The sequence below is a fragment of the Centrocercus urophasianus genome, unplaced genomic scaffold, assembly GCF_019232065.1.
Source record: "Centrocercus urophasianus isolate 14NV4802_14NV808 unplaced genomic scaffold, USGS_Curo_1.0 seq_9, whole genome shotgun sequence".
NCBI classification, from domain to species: domain Eukaryota; kingdom Metazoa; phylum Chordata; class Aves; order Galliformes; family Phasianidae; genus Centrocercus; species Centrocercus urophasianus.
Genome location: NW_024885532.1, coordinates 23225101 through 23247705, shown reverse-complemented (window position 1 = coordinate 23247705; position 22605 = coordinate 23225101). Strand labels below are relative to the sequence as shown.

The window sequence follows — 22605 nt, the reverse complement described above, 5'->3', positions numbered from 1 at the left end:
GCCCTACTGTGCCCTCTAGTGATGAGCCTGGCAGTAACAAAGAGGAGAGCACAGACTGCACACTTCTTTTTACCCCCTCCTCTATTGTCAACAAATTCTTAGCTCTGTTTTAAGTAGTGGCGAAGCGTTATATGAGTATGTAAAAAAGTAAGTGCTTTTACAATTTTATAGATACCTACTAGCAGCCACTGAAATAAGCTGTATAAGCCACTCCAAGACAGCACTAAACACCTCAGGCAACTCAAGACAATAGATTAAATACTGAAAACACTGTGTTCTGGATTCTCCAGTTTGAAAGACCAAATCTTAATCAGATTATCTGCATGCTGTGCTTGAATTACTGAGTAGAAATTGGTAGATAAAAGCCTTGCTGCTTATGATAAAGCTGACATCAAACCAGTCTGCATGAGGTGTCAGAAGTCAATTTCTGCTTGTGGAGAGTAAAACTTCAGTATTTGTATCTCTGCTTTTATCCTCCAAGCACTAAAATTCTCAAGTAAGTATTCTTTAAACGTTTTGAGCAAAGTTCCTCATTTACCCTGCTTCTGTAAGCTCTGGTGCAAGGTTCTCAATCTTTAAGAGCTTTCAGGCAGTCTTTTTCAAAAAAAAAAAACTGCATTCAGCAGTGGAGAAGCACATGCATTTCACCAAGAGTTCAAACATGTGAAAGCAGAGGGGAAAAAAAAAAAAAAGTGTGGTGCCACAGTTACAGGACTGCATCAGAAATGCTGGGGCACAAAAGTGACACAATAACGAGCACAGAGCCAGATGCACAAGTCTTAGTCCAGTGATGAAAAGGTCCCCTTCCTGACAGAGTATATTCAAGAAGCTGCCTCACTCATGTCCACTGACTGCTGGTAAGGGAAATCAAATGAAACAGGCTGTTTAGCATAGCAGGTTGACCAGATTCACCTTGAAGCATGGCAATTGCTTTCATGTAACAAAGAGGCCAGTGTGCTTTCCCTAACTAAAAGCCTGAGCTCACAATGCTGCTCTTGTGGCTCAGACTCAACGATGCTGTTCCTGGAATCCAGTACAACCCCACAGACTGGTAAAGTATCACCAGTACTGGAAAACTTGAAGCTTAAATTATGCATTAACCAAAATCATACACAAACTTGGTTCACAGTTAGAATACCATATTAGTAATGCCATATTGATTTCCCAGATCTACAAGCTATCAGATGGGTTCTTAAATGGTCACTTCGTGTCGTTCTGTCAGCAGCCTTTATAGTCTCCTGTTTTGTGGCGTTTATAGCATTTTTGGTACATAAGTAAGACACAGTATAAAGAAACAGCAGTTGATTTACCGAGATTCAGCCTAAAACACAAAAACCAACCTACCAGAATGCTTTTAATGGCATTCAAAAACATTGAAGGAATTTAACTGCAAGTTACAATGAGAATCAGTATATTAAGTACTATTAACAATCATATCGGATGCACAGAATTAATGCCTTCCTGTCAAGTGGACCAAAAACTGGATAAAGTTTACATATAAGAGCGTAGAATGTATGCTCTTATGTAGAATGGTGCCTTGTCTACTGGCACCAAAATACTGTTTATGGACATTATTACCCTTAATATCCATGCCAGAATAATGAAAGACGCTGGCATGAAATTCAGCAGTGCTAAGCTGCTCTATGATACAGCCTTCTGCTCTGATACAGCCTTTTCTTCCCAAAACCTGAAGACATGCTAAAATTGATCTTCTTCAGCTCTTGTAATTTACTTTGCTAGAAGCACATCTCACCAACACTAAAACTTCTTTCATGTATCTAGGTGTACTTTTTTCCTAGATTTGCATGTTATACAAGGACAAATAGTGCTTTAAAACATTACTTACAGATTGCCAAGCAAGAGATTCCATAATGCGATGTTCGCAGCGTTCCAGATGCTTTATCATGTCCCTTGTTAGGCTTGGCTCTACTTTAATGAAACTTTCAATCACCTTGTAGAAGTCAAAAGCTTTTAAATCAAATACATTGAGAATCCACGGGAAAGACAAGTCTGTTTCAGCACTGGTACCATCACTTTGTGAAGCAGTTCCTGCAAGGAAAGCAGATTACAATTATTAAGAGCATTGCACTCTTTCACTTCTCACGTTTTCCTTGTTTGCTCCTTAGCACTTTGGATTCAACTTACTGCCATATGTAGCCATGACAATTTCGAGAGCACACGCCAGAAGAGATGTGTGGAAGATGTTATCATTCAGAAGTTTGCTAAAGGGAAAAGGAAATCGTTAATACTTATCCCAACAATAAAATGACAGGTAATAATAATCAGTTGTTGGCACATACCTAAAATTGTGCACTGAGAGGCGCTCTTCTTCCTGAGATATATAAATCAAGCTTTGATTATTTTCAGGATTCAAAAACGCAATGCCAGTACAAAGCTATCAGTGCTAAACTTACCGACTTCAGCATAGACTCCATTACTCTGTAATATAGCCGTACTCCAAGCTGGTATCTCTATCAGAAAGGAGGGAAAAAAGAAAAAAATAAAATTTAAAAATCAAGAATACTATGTTTGTTGGTTTGGGTTTTTGTTTTTGCTTGTTTGGGTTTGTTTGTTTGTTTGGAAGAGCTACAATAAAGAACTTTGTTCTCCTCAGCTCCAATTGCCAGTAGTACCAGAGATACCTAAAAAGCTTTGTGACTACTTCAACCATGGGAAGATCAATTAACCAAGGGTTGATGTCAAGTCAGGGCTAACAGGATAAAAAGTGATGCTGATACACAAGAGAACGTAGAGTACAAACATGTTGGAATTGCTTTCCAGAAGAATGCTTGTAGAAAGCACAGCTGGCCTACTGATCTTGTAAGGCAGTAAATGTAAAGAATACTGCAGATTTCTAGGTTAACATTACTTTAATGAATGGCAGTACGCCTTCCATTGCATGTATTTTGCCCATCAATTTTCCCATTCTTCACCAAACTATTTCCAGCATACCTCTTCCCCATCCAATCTTATATATTAAGAACCACTTGTTAGATGCTATCTTCACAGAGCATTAGAAGAGAAGCATATCCATTCCTCAATTTGAAAGGATTAGTATTTTTTATTATTAATCTTCACTGAAGACAAGGCAGTGAGTAAGGTCACACATTAGCCAGCACCAACAGAGTTCAAATGAGTAACAACCAAAATGCTACTTACCTGTGAACCAATCTCAGCACATCCCTGTCCAACTGCTTCAGCAAATTTCTTTTTGAAGATGTGGCCAAGACTTTCCACTCTTTTCAGGATACTGTCTTCAGGGTTCACTGTGCAATTCTAGTCAAGTACAGAAAAGATGAGAGGGAAAGGAAAGGCAAGGAAAGTGTTTTATTTCCAAAGCACTTCAATGATTTAATCAAATTAATCTTGCTAGACCTTGTAGCATCTCTCTTAGTTACCTCATCAGCATAAATCAGAGTGGAGTATTTAAGATACTATATATAATATTAAATATATATATATATACATATACACACATAATATAGGGTATATAATATATGTATATTAGTTAGCAGCTTTCAATAAACTGCAACTTAATATCTTGCCAGTAATTAGCTAACTCAACTTACAAGTAGTACCAAGTATGTTACTGTCTTTCAAGTTAAAAGTATCTTTAAATCTCTGACTGGGAACATGAAAGATCTTGTATGGATATATCCTCCTCCTCCTCTTTCTATATGTCCTCTTTATATTTCCCTGTTTCTCCATCCAATACATACATAAGCCTTAATATTTAGTGCAGTAACAAAAAGATTTAAGGATCTACAAGTTTCCAGTGCACATCAGTTAAGATACAAATGCCTTCAAAAATAACAGTAATTAAACAATCCTAATTAAAATGTACTTGTTCAGAAATGTTTGTAATAAAGGAGTTGCCAAAACGTGCCAGATCTCTGTGCACAAGTTTTAAATGACTGGTAATTTTTCACAAGTTTCTTCAAGTCACTTACATTGAAATATGCAATGAGAGTATCTGATGGTTTATCAGTTGCTGAGTTCAAAATCATCATCAATTGCTGAATAGTATTCATTGCAGCTCTGAAAAATACAACAACAACAAAAAAATCCATCAATAATACAAAAGATTGGTGAATGAAGATGACTTTTGTTACAAGTCTTAAGTTCACAAGTACAGTAAGAAAGAAGTGTTAAAACACAGCTCCTGCTACCTATTCATGAGACAACACAGTCTTTTTAAAGCAATGTTGCTTCATTTAAAAAAAAAAACAACACAACTTTTAGAGGTAGAGCTGCAGATGTTCCCATTGGATACGGCATGAGAATATTAGCAGTCCTCTCCCTCCACAGACCTGAACCAAAAGTCATGTAAAAACAAAACCAAACAAAATTGTTAACTTCAGTCCTTTTTGCTTCCAACAGGAAGGCAGTAATTTGCTGAAATACTAGTTCTGACCTACCTGCATATACAGAAGGTAGAAAGATCATAAATAGAAAACCTTCCTAACTTGTAAAGCATTATGGATGGGGAAAAGGATATGTACATTAAATCACACAGAATCACAGAATCACCCGGGTTGGAAGGGACCTCAAGGATCATGTAGTTCCAACCCCCCTGCCTAGCAGGGCCACCAAACACACACATTCAGATCAGGTTGCCCAGGACCCCGTCCAACCTGGCCTTAAACACATCCAAGGACGGGGCATCCACAACCTCCCCGGGCAGCCCGTTCCAGGGCCTAACCACTCTCAGCTTCTCAGTGTTCCTGAAAAATGCAAATATCTCCTTACAAAGTAGAACAATTTCTTTACAGGCTAAATGAAGAGTGGACCAAAAATACATACTATGTTTTATGAAATAGGATGCACTGAAGTATTGGATGACACCTCCATGTATTATTTTCATTTCTTACTACAGCTTTCTTGCTAAAACCAGATTCAAAAATACAAGCAATATCCACTGATTTATATCCAATGGATTAACTAGAAGTTTAGACCAGAAGCTAACTTTGTAAAGCTAAGCCAAGTAACAAAAGTAACAACAGTATTTTAGAGAAGCTACAGTTTAAAAAATAAAAATATACTTAGGACAAATGCATAAGATCTTTGTTTATTCCATATTAAGTTCTGTTAGGGTGAATGCATCTCTCTGAAGGAGGCATTTTTCACTCTTCTCTAAAACTGAAATCCCGATGACAAACACTTCATAACTTTCTGAAGGATCGTTATTCTAAGATAAGAAAGCACAGTCTCCTCTCAAACAGTCCACGTTATTCAGATGACTGAAATACAGATATGCGGGAAAATAAGAACAACAAAGATTTTCCCATATGGGACACTAAGATATGTGCTTGAGCAGCACTCAAACAGTCCATATTTCCAGCTTTTGGGGACATAATGGATTGTCCTGTCTTGGTTATTCACACAAGTACAGGGAACCAGTCATGTATCCATTACCACAAAACCTGAATTCAAGTTCTGTATTAAGCAGTATCATTAAGTTTCTCCTCTTTCTAAAAGATTATAATAATGATTTTTCTTCCTCTAAAAAAAGTGTTTGATTCTTTCAGTGGTTTCATTACTTTCTGATTAATTTGTTATTTTAAATCTCAGCACTGTTTAGCCTCAGTTTTTGACTGATGTGAGCCAAACACAGTGAGCATAGAAAAAACATTCAGTTATTACGACTATAGTAGCTCAAAGATGCATTACTCCTTAACCTATTGCTGAAACACAGAAGTGTAAAAACACCTCTACCAAAGCTCTAGAAATGACAAGTGTAAGGATGATTAAAAAAATTAGAATGAAATCACGCAGTCCATCCTCCTGATGCATTGAACCAGTACTTACAACCATTGGTTTCATGCTAATACAAGGAAGAACTTGTTTACTGTCAGAGTGATGCAGCACTGGAGTGCACTGCCCTTAGAGTCATGGAGTGTCCTTCCCTGGAGATATTTAAGACCCATCTGGATGCCTCCCCGTGTGACCTCCTGTAGGGAACCTTCGTTGGCAAGAGGTTGGACCCTATGAACACTAGAGGTCCCTTCCAACCCCTGCAATTCTGTGATTTGCTCTACTGATTTTTTACATAAAAGACAAGACACAAATCCACTGAAGAAAATGATTACATTTTCACAAAATTCAAGAGGCCTAAAAGCAGGTCCTAGATGTCTAGTTCCAGAAAATCCAGAAAAAGGACGTTATAAGAAGACAAAGTAATAAATATGGCTCTTTCATTGTAACTTTAATTAGATCAATCTACAACAGTGGATAGCCATAGGACAAGGGGGAATGGTTCTAAACTGAGACAGGTTTAGGTTAGGTTAGATAGGTTTAGAGGTTCAGGTTAGATATCAGGAGGAAGTTTTTCACACAGAGGGTGGTGACGCACTGGAACAGGTTGCCCAAGGAGGCTGTGGATGCCCCATCCCTGCAGGCATTCAAGGCCAGGCTGGATGTGGCTCTGGGCAGCCTGGTCTGCTGGTTGGTGACCCTGCACACAGCAGAGGAGTTGAAACTGGATGATCAGTGTGGTCCTTTTCAACAGAGGCCATTCCGTGATTCTATGATTTATAGACTTCCTATTCTGCACTGGTGATCAAAGGCTTACTGCCATCTAGTGACAGCCCCATGCTTTATGAAAAACAGGTTGCTACAGACACAGTTACTGCTGATTAACAAGCCTCCACTTGGACTGTCTTAAGCAGCAGCATTTTTGGAATACATGAAGTCTGGCTAAAGAGAATATGAATGAGTACCATATGCAGCCCTGGGCACCACAGTATAAAAAGGACATAAAACTATTGGAAGGTGTTCAAAGGAGGGCTAACAAAGATGGTTTGCCCAGCCCAGAGCAGAGGAGCTGAGGGGAGGCCCGATGGCAGCTGCAGCTCCTTGCAGGGAATGGAGGGGCAGAGCTGAGCTCTGCTCTGTGTGACAGCGACAGGCCTGAGGGAACAGCGTGGGCTGGGGACAGGGTCTGCACCAGAGGGTGGTGGGAATGGAACAGCCTGCCCAGGGCAGGGGACAAGGAGCTGCTGGAGATCGTGAAGCATTTGAACAGCACCCTCAGACATCAGGTCTGATTGCTGAGTGATGCTGTGTGAAGTCAGGGGTTGGACTCAGAGAGCCTCATGGGTCCCTTCCTACTCAGACGATTCTGTGATCGGTTTGTTAGCACATTCCAAATTCTGACTGTGGAAACTTGCTACTTCTGGATTTTAACAAAGACTTCCATGTTAAGAACTTAACACCATGACAGATGCTTGGCTAATAGAGGTTTTTGTTTAAGCAAGTATAACCAAATACATTAGTAACAAGCTATTTGTGAGAAATAGCCTTTGTTGTCAATGATCTTCTTGTTAAACAATTCAATTTAGACAATATTTAGCAGATTTTGCATAAACGTAGGGTCCAGTTCATTCTTTCAAAAGCACATTTACACTGTTAAAAGTTTATTGTTTTCTTTAAAAACAAAGCAAAAGTATTTTAGGTAATTTGAGAATAAGATAAATTAAAATACTATGTTTACTTAGGACTTTCATCTCTACAAAATGCTAGAGTGCAAGGCATTTATACAGCAAGCACGGAAAAGGAATCTCACTGTCACATTTTACTAAAGCTGACACCTCTGGAACAACTGCTTCTACAAACATTTCCATGTTCATCCCCACAGCACACAACACTGCAATGGTGCAGCTGATTAGTTCTTGAGCACCAGTAATTTCTAAGCACTCACTACTGCGCAGCATCATACTAATTTGCCAACAAGTGGCTTGGCACAGGGGAAAAATGATACATGCAAGTCTCCTCCTCTTTGGCTAACTGAACTCAAGCTTAGAAGTGATCCTCCCTCTCTACTCTGCCCTGATGAATGAAGCCACTTTTAGAATACTGGGTCCAGCTCTGGGCTCCCTACTTCAAAAAAAGACAGGAATCTCCTAGAATGAGTCGAGCAGAGGGCCACAAAGATGATAAGGGGCCTGGAGCATCTCCCACGTGAGGAAAGGATGAGTAACCTGGATCTGTTCAACCTGGGGAAAAGACGACTGAGGGGAGATGTGATTTATGTTTACAAATACCTAAAGGGAGGTGGGAAGCAAATAGATGAGGGCAGGCTCTTCTAAGAAGTGTGTAGTGATAGGATGAGGAGCAATGGCTTGAAACTTGTACACAGGAAGTTCCACACTAACATGCAGAAGAACTCGTTCCTGGTAAGGGTGATGGAGTACTGGAACAGGCTGCCCAGAGAGGTTGTGGAGTCTTCTTCTATGGAGATATTCAATCTGGATGCCTACTTATGTGACCTATTGTAGGGAACCTGCTTTAACAGGGGAGTTGGACTCAATCTCTTGAAGTCCCATCCAACTCCTGTTCTGTGATTCTTGCAGTTCTTCTGTACTGGACTGCAATCAATACCATATTTCTGCTATATCTGTTCCCCAACAGACCAGAATATGTCAGTACTCAGAAATGTTCATCTTCCCAAATACAAAAGGTAAGAACACTAGAAAGAAAAGACCATGGGAGAAGAAATGCACGTGCATACAAAGTTTAGTATATGGAAACAAAGTCACGAAGATCTAGAGCTAGAATGAAGATGGAAAAGAAGGATGAGAATATCACTTTATAGAAGTACTAGCTTGAAAGCATAAACTTTCATTCTCATATTAACAAATATAGTGAACTATTTTACACATACCACACGCTACAGTTCAGTAAAAAACTGTTTTCCAACAACTTAACCAGGAACTGAAGACTCTAGGCATCCCTAAGTACGTGCTCACTACTCTCTAGTAAGCAGAACTAGGTTCTGTCTTATACAAACAAAGAACAACCACCTACACTCAGGGTATTTCAAGTTAGGATAGAAACACAACACAGCTCAAGTGAAAAATTCATACCGAACAGGAGTCTGTGGAAGCACATGATTAACCTCCTCATCTGGATTATTTTTTCCTGGTGTTCTTTCCAACTGTGAGCTATGGAAATGGAAAATAAACTTATGAAGCATTAAAGTAACACAAGAATGTCTTCTGCAAAAAGCTTATTGGTCAACACAAAAAAAGGCTCTGAAACATTTTTGAAGATCTAGAATAATGTAATTTATGTTGCTAAGGAGATCTCTTTGAATAAGATGTTGGACTAGATGACCTCCAGAGTTTCCTTCAAACTTTATTCTTTTCTAGAATTTTATTTGTAACAATTTAATTTAAATGTGGAGCTAATACAGGACATTTCCTCCAATGAGGAAAGGCTGAGGGACCTGGGAGTACTCATCCTGGAGGAGACAGGGAAATCTTAATGACCATAAATCCCTGAGGGAGGGTGCCAAGAGGCCAAAGCCAGGCTCTGTCAGTGGCACCCAGTGCCAAAATCAGGGGCCATGGGCATGAATGAGAGCACAGGAGGTTCTCTTTGAACACCAGGGGCACTTCTGTGCTGTGCAGGTGACACAGCATTGGCACAGTCCAACAGAGGTTGTGGGGTCTTGGATATCTTCCAGAGCTGCCTGGACATGGCCCTGGGCACCTGCTCTGGCTGTCCCTGCTGGCCCTATGATCCTCAGACATTTTCTAGTTCTATATTACATACAGCTTCATTTTTATCCAGTTTTAAATTAATATGTTTTTCTAGCATAGATAAAGTCACACTATTACACTATGAGCAAACATCACATGGAGTTACGGAAATGTTACATTATCAGCAACCACTGATATTTTACAGTACGACTAAGAAAATTCAGATACATCTGTATCACTCAGCAGCACCAGGGAACGTGTCCAGGCATCAGCACTCAACTGTTTATTCTGTTAAATTGTCAGTGGCAGACTTTTGTTCAATGAAAGCTGCTATTCCCAAATGATTTCTGTGTACGAAGTCAGAAGTCAGAGTGGACTCAGGAGCATTCCCAGCAGGCTGCTTACATGCATCACCGGCCAGTTTTAGGTAAGAGTTTGACAGCAAGGACCCAGCTGGCCCCAGAGCCATAACACATTCTTGGACGTAACAACTAGCATGTATCCTCCTTCTCTTTGTGATTCCTCAGCTGCCACTGGACTACAGAGGCTTGCCTAAGAACTGAAGTACGATTTTCATATCACTTGCTTTCTGATTATTTAATGTAATGTAAAGCAAGGATAGTGATGCCAAAAATATCTTAGCTGAACTACAAAGATAAAATATCAACAGGATACAAAGATCACTTAAGAGCACAGAAGGAAAGAAAAATATCCATGAATCCACACCTTCTACTAAAATACAGAAGCAGTAGGTGAAAATATTACCATGTTATAACATCAGGCTGTAGAGTTTCATCACGATCCAGAAATAATCTTGCATCAATATCTTTGTTTTTGAGATAAAGCTCATCATATTGTTTTGAGAGAACGTCAACCTTGAAAAATATTTCAAAAAACATTTAATAGGAACAAATTTTCTGAATAATATAATCTACTACTACCTCATTAATACAATTGAATAGTGCTGAAACTCAGAGTAACCTTGGAACCCTCAAAGTCACTTTTTATACAAACAGCTGAAGCATACCCAGAGGAAAAACCATTGTTCCCATGCACAAACAAACATAGCCTTTTGTAAGAGAGAACAATCCAAGATCATAAGACATCTGAAGATACATAGCTCTTCATACTGTAAACAAGCTAAAAATATCTGGAGTAGAAGATGTAGACCTGCAAATCAAACTAATGTTTCCAAGCTTTTAAGTCCTTCCTTCCAGAAAAAAAAAGTGTCTCCAAGGACAAGAAATGTAAAACGAGTGTCCTTTGAACAGCTGCTAGACAATCCACTAGGCCCCCCTCACTGCTGGTTTGGAGATGAAAGCAGAGATCCAAAATCAAGTCATCTTGTTTTAAGTGTAAAAAGAGTTTTCTCATTACATGTTAATATTTGTATTGATGTTGTTCGTAAGCAACATACTTAAGTGACATCAGTTATATAAAACCAAAACATTATCCTACATCCTTCTTTTTTAAAATTATTATTCTTCTTAAAGCATCTTAACCAATCAGATCCCACATTGGTATGATTTCATTTTGCAAGAAAAGTTTGTGAGGTTATTTTCTCAGTGACTAACACTAACTGAAAGTACAGAATTTTTAACTGGGGCCCTGATACCACCTTTCCACTTCAAGTCTGCTGTTGTGCTCCTGCAGGAGCAATCAGTCAACTCCATTATCTGTTCCCTAAACCCTTAAACATGCTACATGGTGCTGCACTTTGTCATTTGCACTTTGTTCCAGCTACAGAGACAGGCAAGAGTGCATAAGAAACAAAATGAGTCACGCAGCAGCCCCAAGCTAAAACAAGCTTCAGGCATCTCCTCCACAGCTTTGCTCCTCATCTCTTCTTTCATCTTTGCCAAGCAAATTTGCACCAAATCAATTTCATGATTGGAAGTTTGATGTTATTGATGTATTTAGATTCCCATCACCTTTAATTTTTTCATTAGGAAAAATTCATTATCTTTTCATTACCTTCCTAATGGCTTATATGTTCCTTTTGCTAAGTATTTCAGTATTCTATTAACTTTCACAGAATCACAGAATTGTAGGGGTTGGAAGGGACCTCTAGAGATCATAGAGACCAACTCCCCTGCCAACTTTATATACTTCAGATTCTTTCTGCAAAAACTGCAAAAAACAACTGCTCCTATACCAAATTGCTGCATGGTGCTAACTGGAGAGAAATCTTCAGTCAAGAATACAAGTTCTCAATTCATTCATTCATTAATTCATTAGTTTGTAAAGTTTGACCATCAAGCATGCAGTGAAGACAACTGAAATACTAACAGCAAGTGCCAAAAGCTTTTTTTGTTTTGGAAACAACATTAAACTTTATTAGAACCTCAGTGGGTTTTCGTTGTTTTTAATGAAAAACATCTCATGTTATTAGCAATTGTACCAAGTAACTCAGCTATTACTGACACGGACTGGCTACCTCTGTGAAATATATCTGCATCTTCCTGCTTTGGTTTCACAACATCCATCAGACACTTCAGTGGCAGCAGAAAGATTTGTGATACGGGACATCTTTTCAAATATCATTTTGTAGAATCTTCTATCAGCAGTCTTAGACAACTGTTTTGGTACTATGCTAAGCTGTGCAGCACTGATTGGCTAATAAGCTTTATAATGATCCTTGCCTGGTAGTTCATACAGGGCTTCCAAGCTATGCCTACCCACATACAAAAGCTCATCTGACTGCTGATCTAGATGTTGATATGTTGACATGATATTGCACTGACCCTAAAAAAGATTAAGACATTTAGCGGGTCTTGTATTTTGTTTCCCACTCAAGATACTCTGAAACTGAACAAAAGATGCACCTGGCTGTCCATACCTGCTGTCACAGTTGCCTATTCTCACATCACCACAGCAACGTGAGGCACAGCTAAACCCACTCCTTAAAGAATAATGCACGTAATTACAAGAGGTTATCTACTAAAGCTTGCTCTTGCATACAATTGTACAGAGGTAGGTCAAATGCATCTGTAGACTGACTTTAGAACCATTACAGTGTCAAATCTCTAACATAGACTAATGGCCTCAGCAAGATCATGGATATTCAAATCTTATGCCATGCTTTGCTTTGAGCAAAACCACCAGCTTGATCTCGGGAAATTCATTTAGTAGATTCAAGTGTAAAAAATTACAAGTAATCCATGAATCCTGGAACCCCTGGTTAAGTTACACTCCTGAAAAACAATGCATTTTTGCCAAATGATTTCAGAAGAGCCTATTAGAACTTCATTTAATGTATAAAGCAAACCTTAAGCAAGCTGGCATCAAGTCAAGCACTGTTGTTAAACTATCTTAAATTACTCCAATTACCTCTGGTAATCCATTTGAGGTTACAACACCAAGAGAATTCAAGAAAGGAATAAAGCTTGTGAAATACACATTTTTTACCTGAAAATAAGAAAAAGAACAACATTAGAAATGCATAGAGGCAGCCACGCATATCCTGCTTTCATGTTTCGAAATCGGTCAACTAACTGAGACACTGTTTTAAGAAAATAAAAATGAAATTGCCTATGTACCCCAAACTCAGTTAAATCATAGCACGGTTTGGGTTGGAAGGGGCCTTTAAGATCATCTAGTTCCAACCCCCTGCTATAGGCAGGGACACCTCCCACTAGAACAGGTTGCTCAAAGCCCCATCCAGTCTGGCCTTGAATGCTTCCAGGGAGGAAGCAGCCTCTCTGGGCAACCTGTTCCAGTGTCTCACCACCCTCACAGTAAAGAATTTCTTCCTATTTAGAGAGGGTAGTCTAAACCTACCCTCTTCCAGTTTAAAGCCATTTCCCCTTGTCCTGTCACTATGTGCTTTTATAAGAAGTCCCCCCCAGCTTTCCTGTAGACCCCTTTCAGGTACTGGAAGGCTTTAATAAAGGTCCCCCTGGAGCCTTCTCTGCTCTAGGCTGAAAAGCCCCAGCTCTCAGACTGTCCTCATAATGGAGGTGCTCCAGCCCTCTCTGATCATCCTTGTGACCTTCCTCTGGACCCACTCCAAATGTAAGCATTTAGCATATAATCCTCTGCAGGAACTAAACTGGGAAAGAATTACCCTTTCCAGCCTCTTTCTTCTACTCATCTGCTCAGATATTCAGAAATAAGTCATTTTCACACAGAAATAGATTTCTCAGCAGAGAAAAAGGAGAATGAGGCCTTCAAGATCCCATGTAGAAATAGTGCATTATCTGCAGTCATTTTCTTATTGTGAGATGCAGCTGTGAACCCCCATCAGAGCAGGCCTGCATCCACATACTAGATCTTGGATCAGTATGAACCTTCATACGTTTTTCACAGTTAACCTTAGCAGGGAAGCCCATCACCCATACCATACCAAAGGCTACCTACTAGAGAACTGTACAATGGCACAATACCTTCACTACTGAACTTGAGAGAATAATTAGTAAACACAGGCAGTCTTTTAAAACCGAAATGCTTAAATAAGCTCATATCCCAGCGAGGGTTTAGCAGCAAGATCCAACATATATTAAAACGTAGGCATTACCTCATCTAAATTACAATCATGCTCTTTACAAAGGATTTCAATAACTTTTGTATCTGTATCAGTTTGCTTTGAAGCACGTGCATTCCTGTTCTGACCTCTTCGTGGGGTTCGAGTTGAACCATTAACAGTCCGTGCAGTCACAGCAGACTCTGGAAAAATAGGCAGGACCATTACAAGTTTACAGTCATCTTAAGGAACAAAAAAACCTAAAAAACTTTGGAGATTTAAATATTTATGACTTCTCAGGCAGTCTTGAATTTTTCCCTTCCCTCTCTCTTTAGCTGGGTAAGCAACCTCCATTACAAACATTCCTACAAAAAAACCAAAAAATAAACAAAAAAAAACAAAACTAGTTTTTCAACTCCTGTATCAATATTTAGACATTGTGATTTTAAAAGTATTCAATGCCATTTAATAGCATTTGTTGTAAGCAGCTTTGAATAAGCAGCTGTTCTACGAAGCTAGGCAAGCCTTGTGCTTTCAGAGATGGGTAATTATTTCTTGTGTTTTTACAGAAGTGGGGAACAACGAGCTGGAAGAGTGACTTAATGCTTCTAAAGGTTGATGAAGTCAAGCAGAACTCAAGTGCTGGTGGAAACATGAGGGAGTTCTTCCTTTCTCCAAATACCCCAGCCAAACAAGTACAAAAAACAAACTTCACCTTGAAGATAGCAAAAACCCTTACTTAAATGCAGTAAAAATGTTGCATTTTCACAGGATCACAGAATGGCCTGGGTTGAAAAGGACCACAATGCTCATCCAGTTTCAACCCCCTGCTATGTGCAGGGTCACCAACCACCAGACCAGGCTGCCCAGAGCCACATCCAGCCTGGCCTTGAATGCCTCCAGGGATGGGGCATCCACAGCCTCCTTGGGCAACCTGTTCCAGTGCAAATGGCCTCAATATCGTCAGCTTGAAATATCCAAATTATATTAACATATGTTAATACAATTACCTGCTTTAAAATTTATACTCTTTACAAGCGAGCTGTTCTCAACTGTAGCTACATTTGTATTTGACAACTGTTTCATGAGAAATTCTGACAAATGACAGTGCTCTGGTGGATGCATCTTAATCCCCACACTCTTAATATCACAAAGCTTGACACTGTTTAGCATAATGTGAAGCCTCTTGAATAATGGTGTTACTTGCTAAAGGAATGAAGCACTTTGTGACAGTTTGAACAATACCTGTGCCTATTACACAGCACAAGTGAGAAATTTTAACACTTCACAATGTAACACTTCACAGCGATACAATACACACAGCCTGTTTTTTAAATAATGAGGTGCCAGTCTTCACATCTTCCCTATGGATATTTAGCTGTAAAACAAGAGAAGAGCAGGACGATTCAGGCTATAAATTCCAATATCTCATTCAAATCCAACACCAGGTAAACCCAGCATTCAATTAAAAATTGTTTTCTACTTACTAGGGCTGCAAATATTTTAGAATATCAAATCCACAGCTTGTAGAAGTTATTCAACAAAAAAAAACAAAAATGGATTTCTGTTGCTCCAAGTGAAAAGTAAACGCTTGCTTTCTCTGACTTTTGATTGGTATTTCCCATGCTTCATGTACAAAAGTTGGATGTACAACAGTTTTTGTTGAACGGGAGTTCTACAGGTAAGATCCCTTACACTTCTTCATAAAATGAGGAAGAAACAGGTTCTAATAGAAAGTGACTGCAGTAAAAAAAAATATCTACTTTTTGCTCTACCATTTTGAGCTACAACTGCAGTAATTTTTTCTAATCCATCATGTATTTCTTTTTTAGCATCTGTATAATCCAGTACCTTGCACACTTCAGCTATCATATTGCTATGAATCACTGAAATAAGAACCATAGCAGCATTTTCTCTTTATGTAATTCAAAGCAAGCTTTCTAATAGCACTCAATCCTCATAGCCCACCCAGAACATAAATTATTTTACTAAGCCAAGACTACTCTTCTCACAAGCTTCTGAACAACTCAAATGGAAAGGGGACATAGCAAACAGACAGCAGAACTGAAATATTATTACACTGCCACCTTAAAATAACTTAATTCAAATCCATTATCATCTAAATTGAATTAAAATATTAAAAAAGAATCAATTCTAATATGCTTTGGCAGTTTTACATCAACTGCGAATGTTAGCAAGACTCCAATGGAAATTCAACCCATTTATTTTCTATGTTGATGTAATAAACAAAAAACTCAAAACCTTACTGTATGGTTCCTTGAGCATAGCAGGAGGTGACAGTTTGATAAAATAATCTAAGACGCACAGCAACAACTGGAAAGAAATCACTAGGTCATCTTCCATTTGCAACACTTTACCTGCAAACGTTTAAGAAGTTGAAGATGATGTGAGATACTCAATTTTTAAACCATTATCTGAAAAAATTAAGATTTTCAAGTTTATTTAATAAAATACGCTATGATTAGTAATGAAAACATCCTGCAAGATGTCAATGTTCCTTAGCTCTCAGTAGTCCTTCCTGATTCATTTCTCATTTTATACAGTGGAGTAGACCTCTATCTACACTACCCTCATTTTTTATTACCTTAAAGCTTTGCTTTTTTGAATATTTAGCAGCTTTCACATAAATAAGCTCCTAATATACAGTAAAGAGAAATTCAAAACACCCTGACTGTACTTTCAGTCCTTCCATTGTGTAGGGAGTTGTTTGTAAATTATAAAGACATTAGCATGAAGAATACTTTAAGAACTCCATTATTGCAGCTGTTCCCAGTGTACAACTCGTGTGCCAGAGAAGATCTACAGAGCCATTTCAAGACTTCTTACATTTCCATAATAAGTTTCAAAAGCCAAGAGCAATTCAGAACAGCTACAGACCACTGATTGTGTTCTAATCTGAATTAACAAGCACCACCCAGGCTCTCCAGGGACTTAAATTATACTTGCTGGTCCACTTCAGTCTGTCTTATGATTCTCAGTGAAATGACAGGGTAGAAAAACTTCATGGCTTCTGGATGATGCCTATGCTTGGAGAAGTCCAGTTAAAAAGATCCAGTCTCTCTGCTATTGAAATTGGCTTAGGACCAGCTGAGAAAAACAGACCAGGAGCAGGAAGCAGTTAAGACATGATGCACTCCTTATCACAGGAGCAGTACAAGAAAGGACTTCCTGTATTACCAAAGCCAAATTTCATCACTCAGCTTTAACTGAGATTTCAGCCTCTCCATGGAAGAATCACAGTGTTTGAAGAACTTAATTTCTGAGACTTAGTCTAAAAAGATCTGCTAGTCTTTTCAGGTAGTCAGCCATATACTAACACAGGCAAACTATAGAGCATATCTCAAGTGCAGAACAGCAGTGTTCCAAGTAAAATACTCACTGAAATATTTATAGAAGATATTTATACAATGGCAGCATTACCAGCTAAAAGAATAGCTAATCTGCATAGAAAGAAATATGACTGAGTAATTAGAAAAGCCATGCAGTCAGAAAATGCTGGATCTATACAATGTGTATTTGTACAAACAATGCTATTTCCCACACAGTACATGCAAAACAAACTCAGTTCAACAATATTCATTTAAATAAATGGTTTTTAATCAAAACTCACCTTTTGCCAGCAAAAAAGTAATCCAGTAATTTTTTAGGACTAATACAGAACTGAGTTCAGCAGAAATCCTGTAAGTTGGCACATAAAGATTCCACATTAAGAGCTCTGTAAAACAAAGCTATAATTTTCTACAAACATGCTTCAGTCTGTGGAGCAATTTCAACAGTATGTGATGTTCCCCATATAGTTACACTTATTACTTATTTCATTCCATTCCCTACATAATTAAGACTACACATATAAGAAAATATTAAGTCCTTTGTAAAGCCATTCAAGTATCAGGCAACATCTGCATCATCTTTGGAAAAGAAAGTGAATGTGGATTATTCACTTCAGTGTTAGCAGCAGTTTTTCTCTCATGCCCTTGACTAACGCCCTATTCTCAAGCCACAGAATGAATTCAGTCTCATTAGGGAGTTGCTAAGGCATCTGTTCATCCGTGCATTTGTTGCTATGATTAAGAAGCTCACTCTCCAAATGCTTGTTTCCACCACGCTGAGACACCCACCACTGGGTGGCGATCCTTCATGCAGGAAGTGATCAAATACATACACATCACTTCTGCAGCTTTCATCATCTCAGTACAGAAAGGACACTGAGGTGCTGGAGCAGGTCCAAAGAAGGGCAACAAGGCTGGGGAAGGGCTTGGAGAATATGGCCTACAAGGAGAGACTGAAGGAACTGGGGCTCTTCAGGAAAAGGAGGCTGAGGGGAGACCTTATTGCTCTCTTCCAATATCTGAAAGGTGATCGCACTGAGAGGGGGGTTGGTCTCTTCCCACTGATGACAGGACGAAGCGTGATGGCCTTAAGTTGTACCAGGGTAAGTTTAGGTTGGATATTAGGGAAAAAATTCTCCACAGAAAGGGCTGTTAAGCACTGGAATAGGCTGCCCAGGGAGGTGGTTGAGTCTCCATTCCCTGGACGTTTTTAAAAACCATTTGGATGTGGTGCTCAGGGACATGATTTAGCAGAGGGCTGTTAGGGTAGTATGGTCAGGTTGTGGCTGGACTTGATGATCTTTAAGGTCTTTTCCAACCTGAACCATTGTATGGTTCTATCTCACTGAAATCCAGAGCCCTCACTAAATCTAAATTAAACACCGCATACTATAATTTTACATCAATTTTAATGAGTTAGAAGACAAAATACTGATATCTTATCTTGACAAATACAATTTGGAAAGTCAAACTTACTCACTACTGGGTTGTTCCAGATAAATAAGGCCACAAGTCCTAGAAAATAAAAATTTTGCATTATTTTTAAGCACCTCTATACCATCTTTTACTTCAATGCAGTAAGAAAATACCAAAAACATTAGAGAATTTTATATATATTTTTTTTTAATTGTGACTCTTTGAGAAAACATTAACAGGCCCAACCAAAGCTCTTTCAGAGCTGAAGTAATAACATTATTGCGAAAGAGCTTAAGTCCAAGCTTGAACAGCAGAACAATTTTAATTTGGTGTAATAACATTTGTTACTATTTTATTCCAGAAAGAATGGATGTGTGTACATTGTTACTCAGCTTGTAAAACTCAGTAAAGCACGTGCCACAGCTGTGCACACAGCTCTGTATAAAGGCAAAGGCATTTTAAAACCTTAACTTTTACCAGTGCCACTGCAAGCCTTGTGACAGTTGATGTTTCTTTCCTATCATTATAAATACATCATTTCCAAAAAAAAAAAAATGAAACTTTGTTCAAAAACAAAATATGAACAGAACACGAATTTCAAATCCTTCTCGTTAAAATACTCTTAACTGCAATTCAACTGCAGCAGTGTAAAAGCAACAGGAAAACAAGGGCATTTTTCAACACAAGGCTTTTTAATGCTAGGTTCAAACTCCGTATGTGTAAGTTTGACTATATTTTAACACGCCTGCATAGTTTGCCTCTCGATGCCTTCCCTCAGGGATGCACTGGACAAAAAGAAGTTTTGAAAAAATAAACTAGTTCTCATTTGTTTATTCACTTTTTCAAGAGTGAGAGGAGGGACAGAAAAACAAGACATGCCCATGTTAATAAGCAGTGATGCTTTTATAGCTTAAGAAAGACTTGCAATGGGTAAAAACTAAATATTTACAACTTGCATGGAACTGAATAGCTTTAAGTCAACTACGAACTCTACAAAAATACTGTGATATTACCAAGTTAATACTAATAGCCTTGGAAAAGCATAATTTAAGTCACATCTGTGAATTGTTTCTACATTCTAGTGACCCTCTCATTTAGGGTACGTTTGAGAGCCTCTTCATGGTCAAGACGAGAAAACTGTGACTTTCAGCTCAAACTCATGCAAGTGAAAAATACTACACTATTTTTGAAGTAATGGAACCCACAATGCAAGTATTTTTTTAATGATGCTTCATCAATGTTTAATATTAAACAGTTTTTTACTGCTACGCACAATATAGAATTTCATGGACAAGACAAACTGCTTCAGAGCATACCAGATCTTGCCAACATGCATCCTATGCTACCAGGCAGCAGCCTGTTAGAGGAACAAAGATAGACTTTTTATCATCTCTGACTTCAGATCAAAGCACAGAGCAGCTACTCATCAACTTGGAGCAACAGGATCCCAAAAGAAGTTCTACCTGAGAATCTCCTGATTTTTAAATGATACACAAAACTCTTTGCAGGTTGACATAGGCAAACTCAATTTACCCCCATTTAAAAGAAAAAAAATCATCCCTCAATTTTGCCTGTACGGTCAACCAAACCACTAAGGAAGGTCTGACTTGATTACAGAGTTCTGCAGCGCCCATAGACTGGAATAAACTGTCTTCAGCTCCAGATCCGGGAGACAGAAAATCTTATTTATTCTCACCCACTTTTTTTTTTTTTCCTCCTTTCCAAAGCTCTTTAGAAAGAATTCTAAGGAATTGGAGGGTAGGGTGTGGCAAAAATGGAAAGTCTATTAAATAAGAAATATTAGATCATAAAACAATCCTCCTTATACTTGTAAAAAGCAAACATTCATCATGCTGTTCTTACTTCTGTTTATACTACAACAATGGGAATGTTCAACAGAGCATTGGAACAGTTAGGGAACAGAATATAAGATGTGTTTATTCAGCACATGTAAACAGCTCCATTTAGCTGATCTGTAAAAGCAAGCAATTGAAATGGGCACTTCTCATACACAATTTGAAAAATACAAAACTCTAAGCACTGATACACCAAGAATTCATCATTTTAAAATGAAGAAATGTACACTACCTTTCAAACTTGTGATACAGTGCAAGTAAGACATCATATTTCTTTTTCAGCCTTGATACAGTGCTATCAACTTTAGTGCTTACAGTATCCATGTTGACATCCACCTCTTTGAGAAACTGAAAAAATGTGCACACACTGAAAAACAAAGATGGCAGATTAACATCACTCTGAAAATGACTATTCTGATATAGCTCCACCAAAAAAAAATCACCGTAAAACATCACCAGATTTCAATGTATTTTACTAACACTAGCAGTGATTGAAAACCTGAAATACCCAACAGTGACACCTTGACTCCTATCCTGACTAAGAGTTCTAAATTTAGAATGTTTTTACTAGCCTAAGAACATGAGCCATAGCTCCATCCGTACTAAAGACAGATTCAGGAATTAAAATAGCAATAAATGCATTGAATTATATGGAATTTCATGTCTTACAATGAGTATTTGGAGGGTGGGGGTAAGGATGCTGCTGCTTGTTGGAAATATTACTGCACAGTTTACTTTCCCAGTAAACATGTAATACTATGGCCATCAAGAAAGCTTTCTACTCATAATTAAAATGAGCAGATAAAAATTAAGATGGAGGGAGCTATCAAATGTTTTGATCCTGTATAAAAAATATTGTATTATGAGTGGGGTTTAGTTTCTTTATTTTCATAAAGAAAAGGAGTTAGTTTAGAAATTCTTTTACCACAGAATAAAGCAAACATTCACATCTATTTAAGTGGCTCCACAGGGCGAGATGACCGCTATGAATCTCTGCCAGATTGCCCTTATAAGTGCTGAAAAGCCCAGGGCTAGCAAGCAATTGAGTATTGCTAAAATCAAAGTCATCAGAGTAACAGCTTATTTTTTGAAGCCCCAAGGGAAGAAGCCTCCTTCAGACTGCAGAACGCATTGGTTGGGTGAGTGCATCCTGTGCTCGAGTGGAACACAATGAACATCACTGCACAAATGCAATTACATTTCATGGAAGCAGAAGCAGTTGTAAGTCAATCAAGACTGAAGAGAGTAAGTCAAAACACAAGACTTGACCACTGTGATGGGACACTACATGAAGTAAAAGAGGCGTGGGGAAGCCTATCCCCAACTGATGATGGCAACCAGTGAACATTCTGTTCCAAGCCTGGAATTACTGTTGTGATGTGCTCCGAGTCCTCCCTCACTGACATCCTCAGTACTGTGTGTGAAGGAAATGGAAATTTTAACCCCTTGTTGCAAGATGCCCAGCTCCTGCTGTAGCTCTTCGATTTGTACAACATGGTTTGTAGATGGGAAGGCTTCCCCCCATCAGGAAAAAAAAAAATCCCTTGCAAGTTGATCCCTTGGCTATCACGAAGGCAAGGAACACAGTTATAATTGGTACAAGTTGCCCATCTCCCACACGCTTATGGAATGGCTCCAGGCACATTAAGACCACAGAAATGTACTAAGCTGCTAACAAATGCCAGGACACAATAATGCCTGAAAAGGCTCTGCTCATGGATGTGTCCCACATGCATGGCATGGTATTTAGGCAGACAGCACCAGAATCGTGTTCCTTTAATATACCTGACGTAAGGGCACACCTATCACTGTTACCATCCAAATTTACATTAAAAAAATAAAAAAGTACTTTAAGCCTCATTTCTCGTGAGCACGGTAAATAGAAAAATACAATAGCAGCAATTTCCTAGAAAAGTACAATATTTATACTGGCATTCAAGTTTTTGAAAATGAGCAGCACATTAGCAAACAATTTGAACCCTTTTTTCCATGAGCTAAGTGTTTGTAAAGAGTCTGATAGAAAATCTTTCTTTTCTTAT

The 22605-nt window shown here is 38.6% G+C and overlaps 1 protein-coding gene across 1 annotated transcript in view; it reads right to left on the bottom strand.

The window, feature by feature from the left end:
* RB1 (RB transcriptional corepressor 1) overlaps window positions 1-22605 on the bottom strand; it is a 77806-nt gene that overhangs the window by 47218 nt on the left and 7983 nt on the right. The window contains exons 4-17 of the mRNA XM_042838732.1: window positions 20799-20933; window positions 18771-18809; window positions 17576-17643; window positions 16212-16322; window positions 13999-14147; window positions 12813-12890; window positions 10248-10357; window positions 8865-8942; window positions 3951-4038; window positions 3160-3276; window positions 2415-2471; window positions 2301-2332; window positions 2146-2222; window positions 1847-2049 (exon numbers count right to left, since the gene is read on the bottom strand). Coding sequence (XP_042694666.1) covers window positions 1847-2049; window positions 2146-2222; window positions 2301-2332; window positions 2415-2471; window positions 3160-3276; window positions 3951-4038; window positions 8865-8942; window positions 10248-10357; window positions 12813-12890; window positions 13999-14147; window positions 16212-16322; window positions 17576-17643; window positions 18771-18809; window positions 20799-20933 — 1342 coding nt within the window. The remainder of the gene's footprint in view (window positions 1-1846; window positions 2050-2145; window positions 2223-2300; window positions 2333-2414; window positions 2472-3159; window positions 3277-3950; window positions 4039-8864; window positions 8943-10247; window positions 10358-12812; window positions 12891-13998; window positions 14148-16211; window positions 16323-17575; window positions 17644-18770; window positions 18810-20798; window positions 20934-22605) is intronic.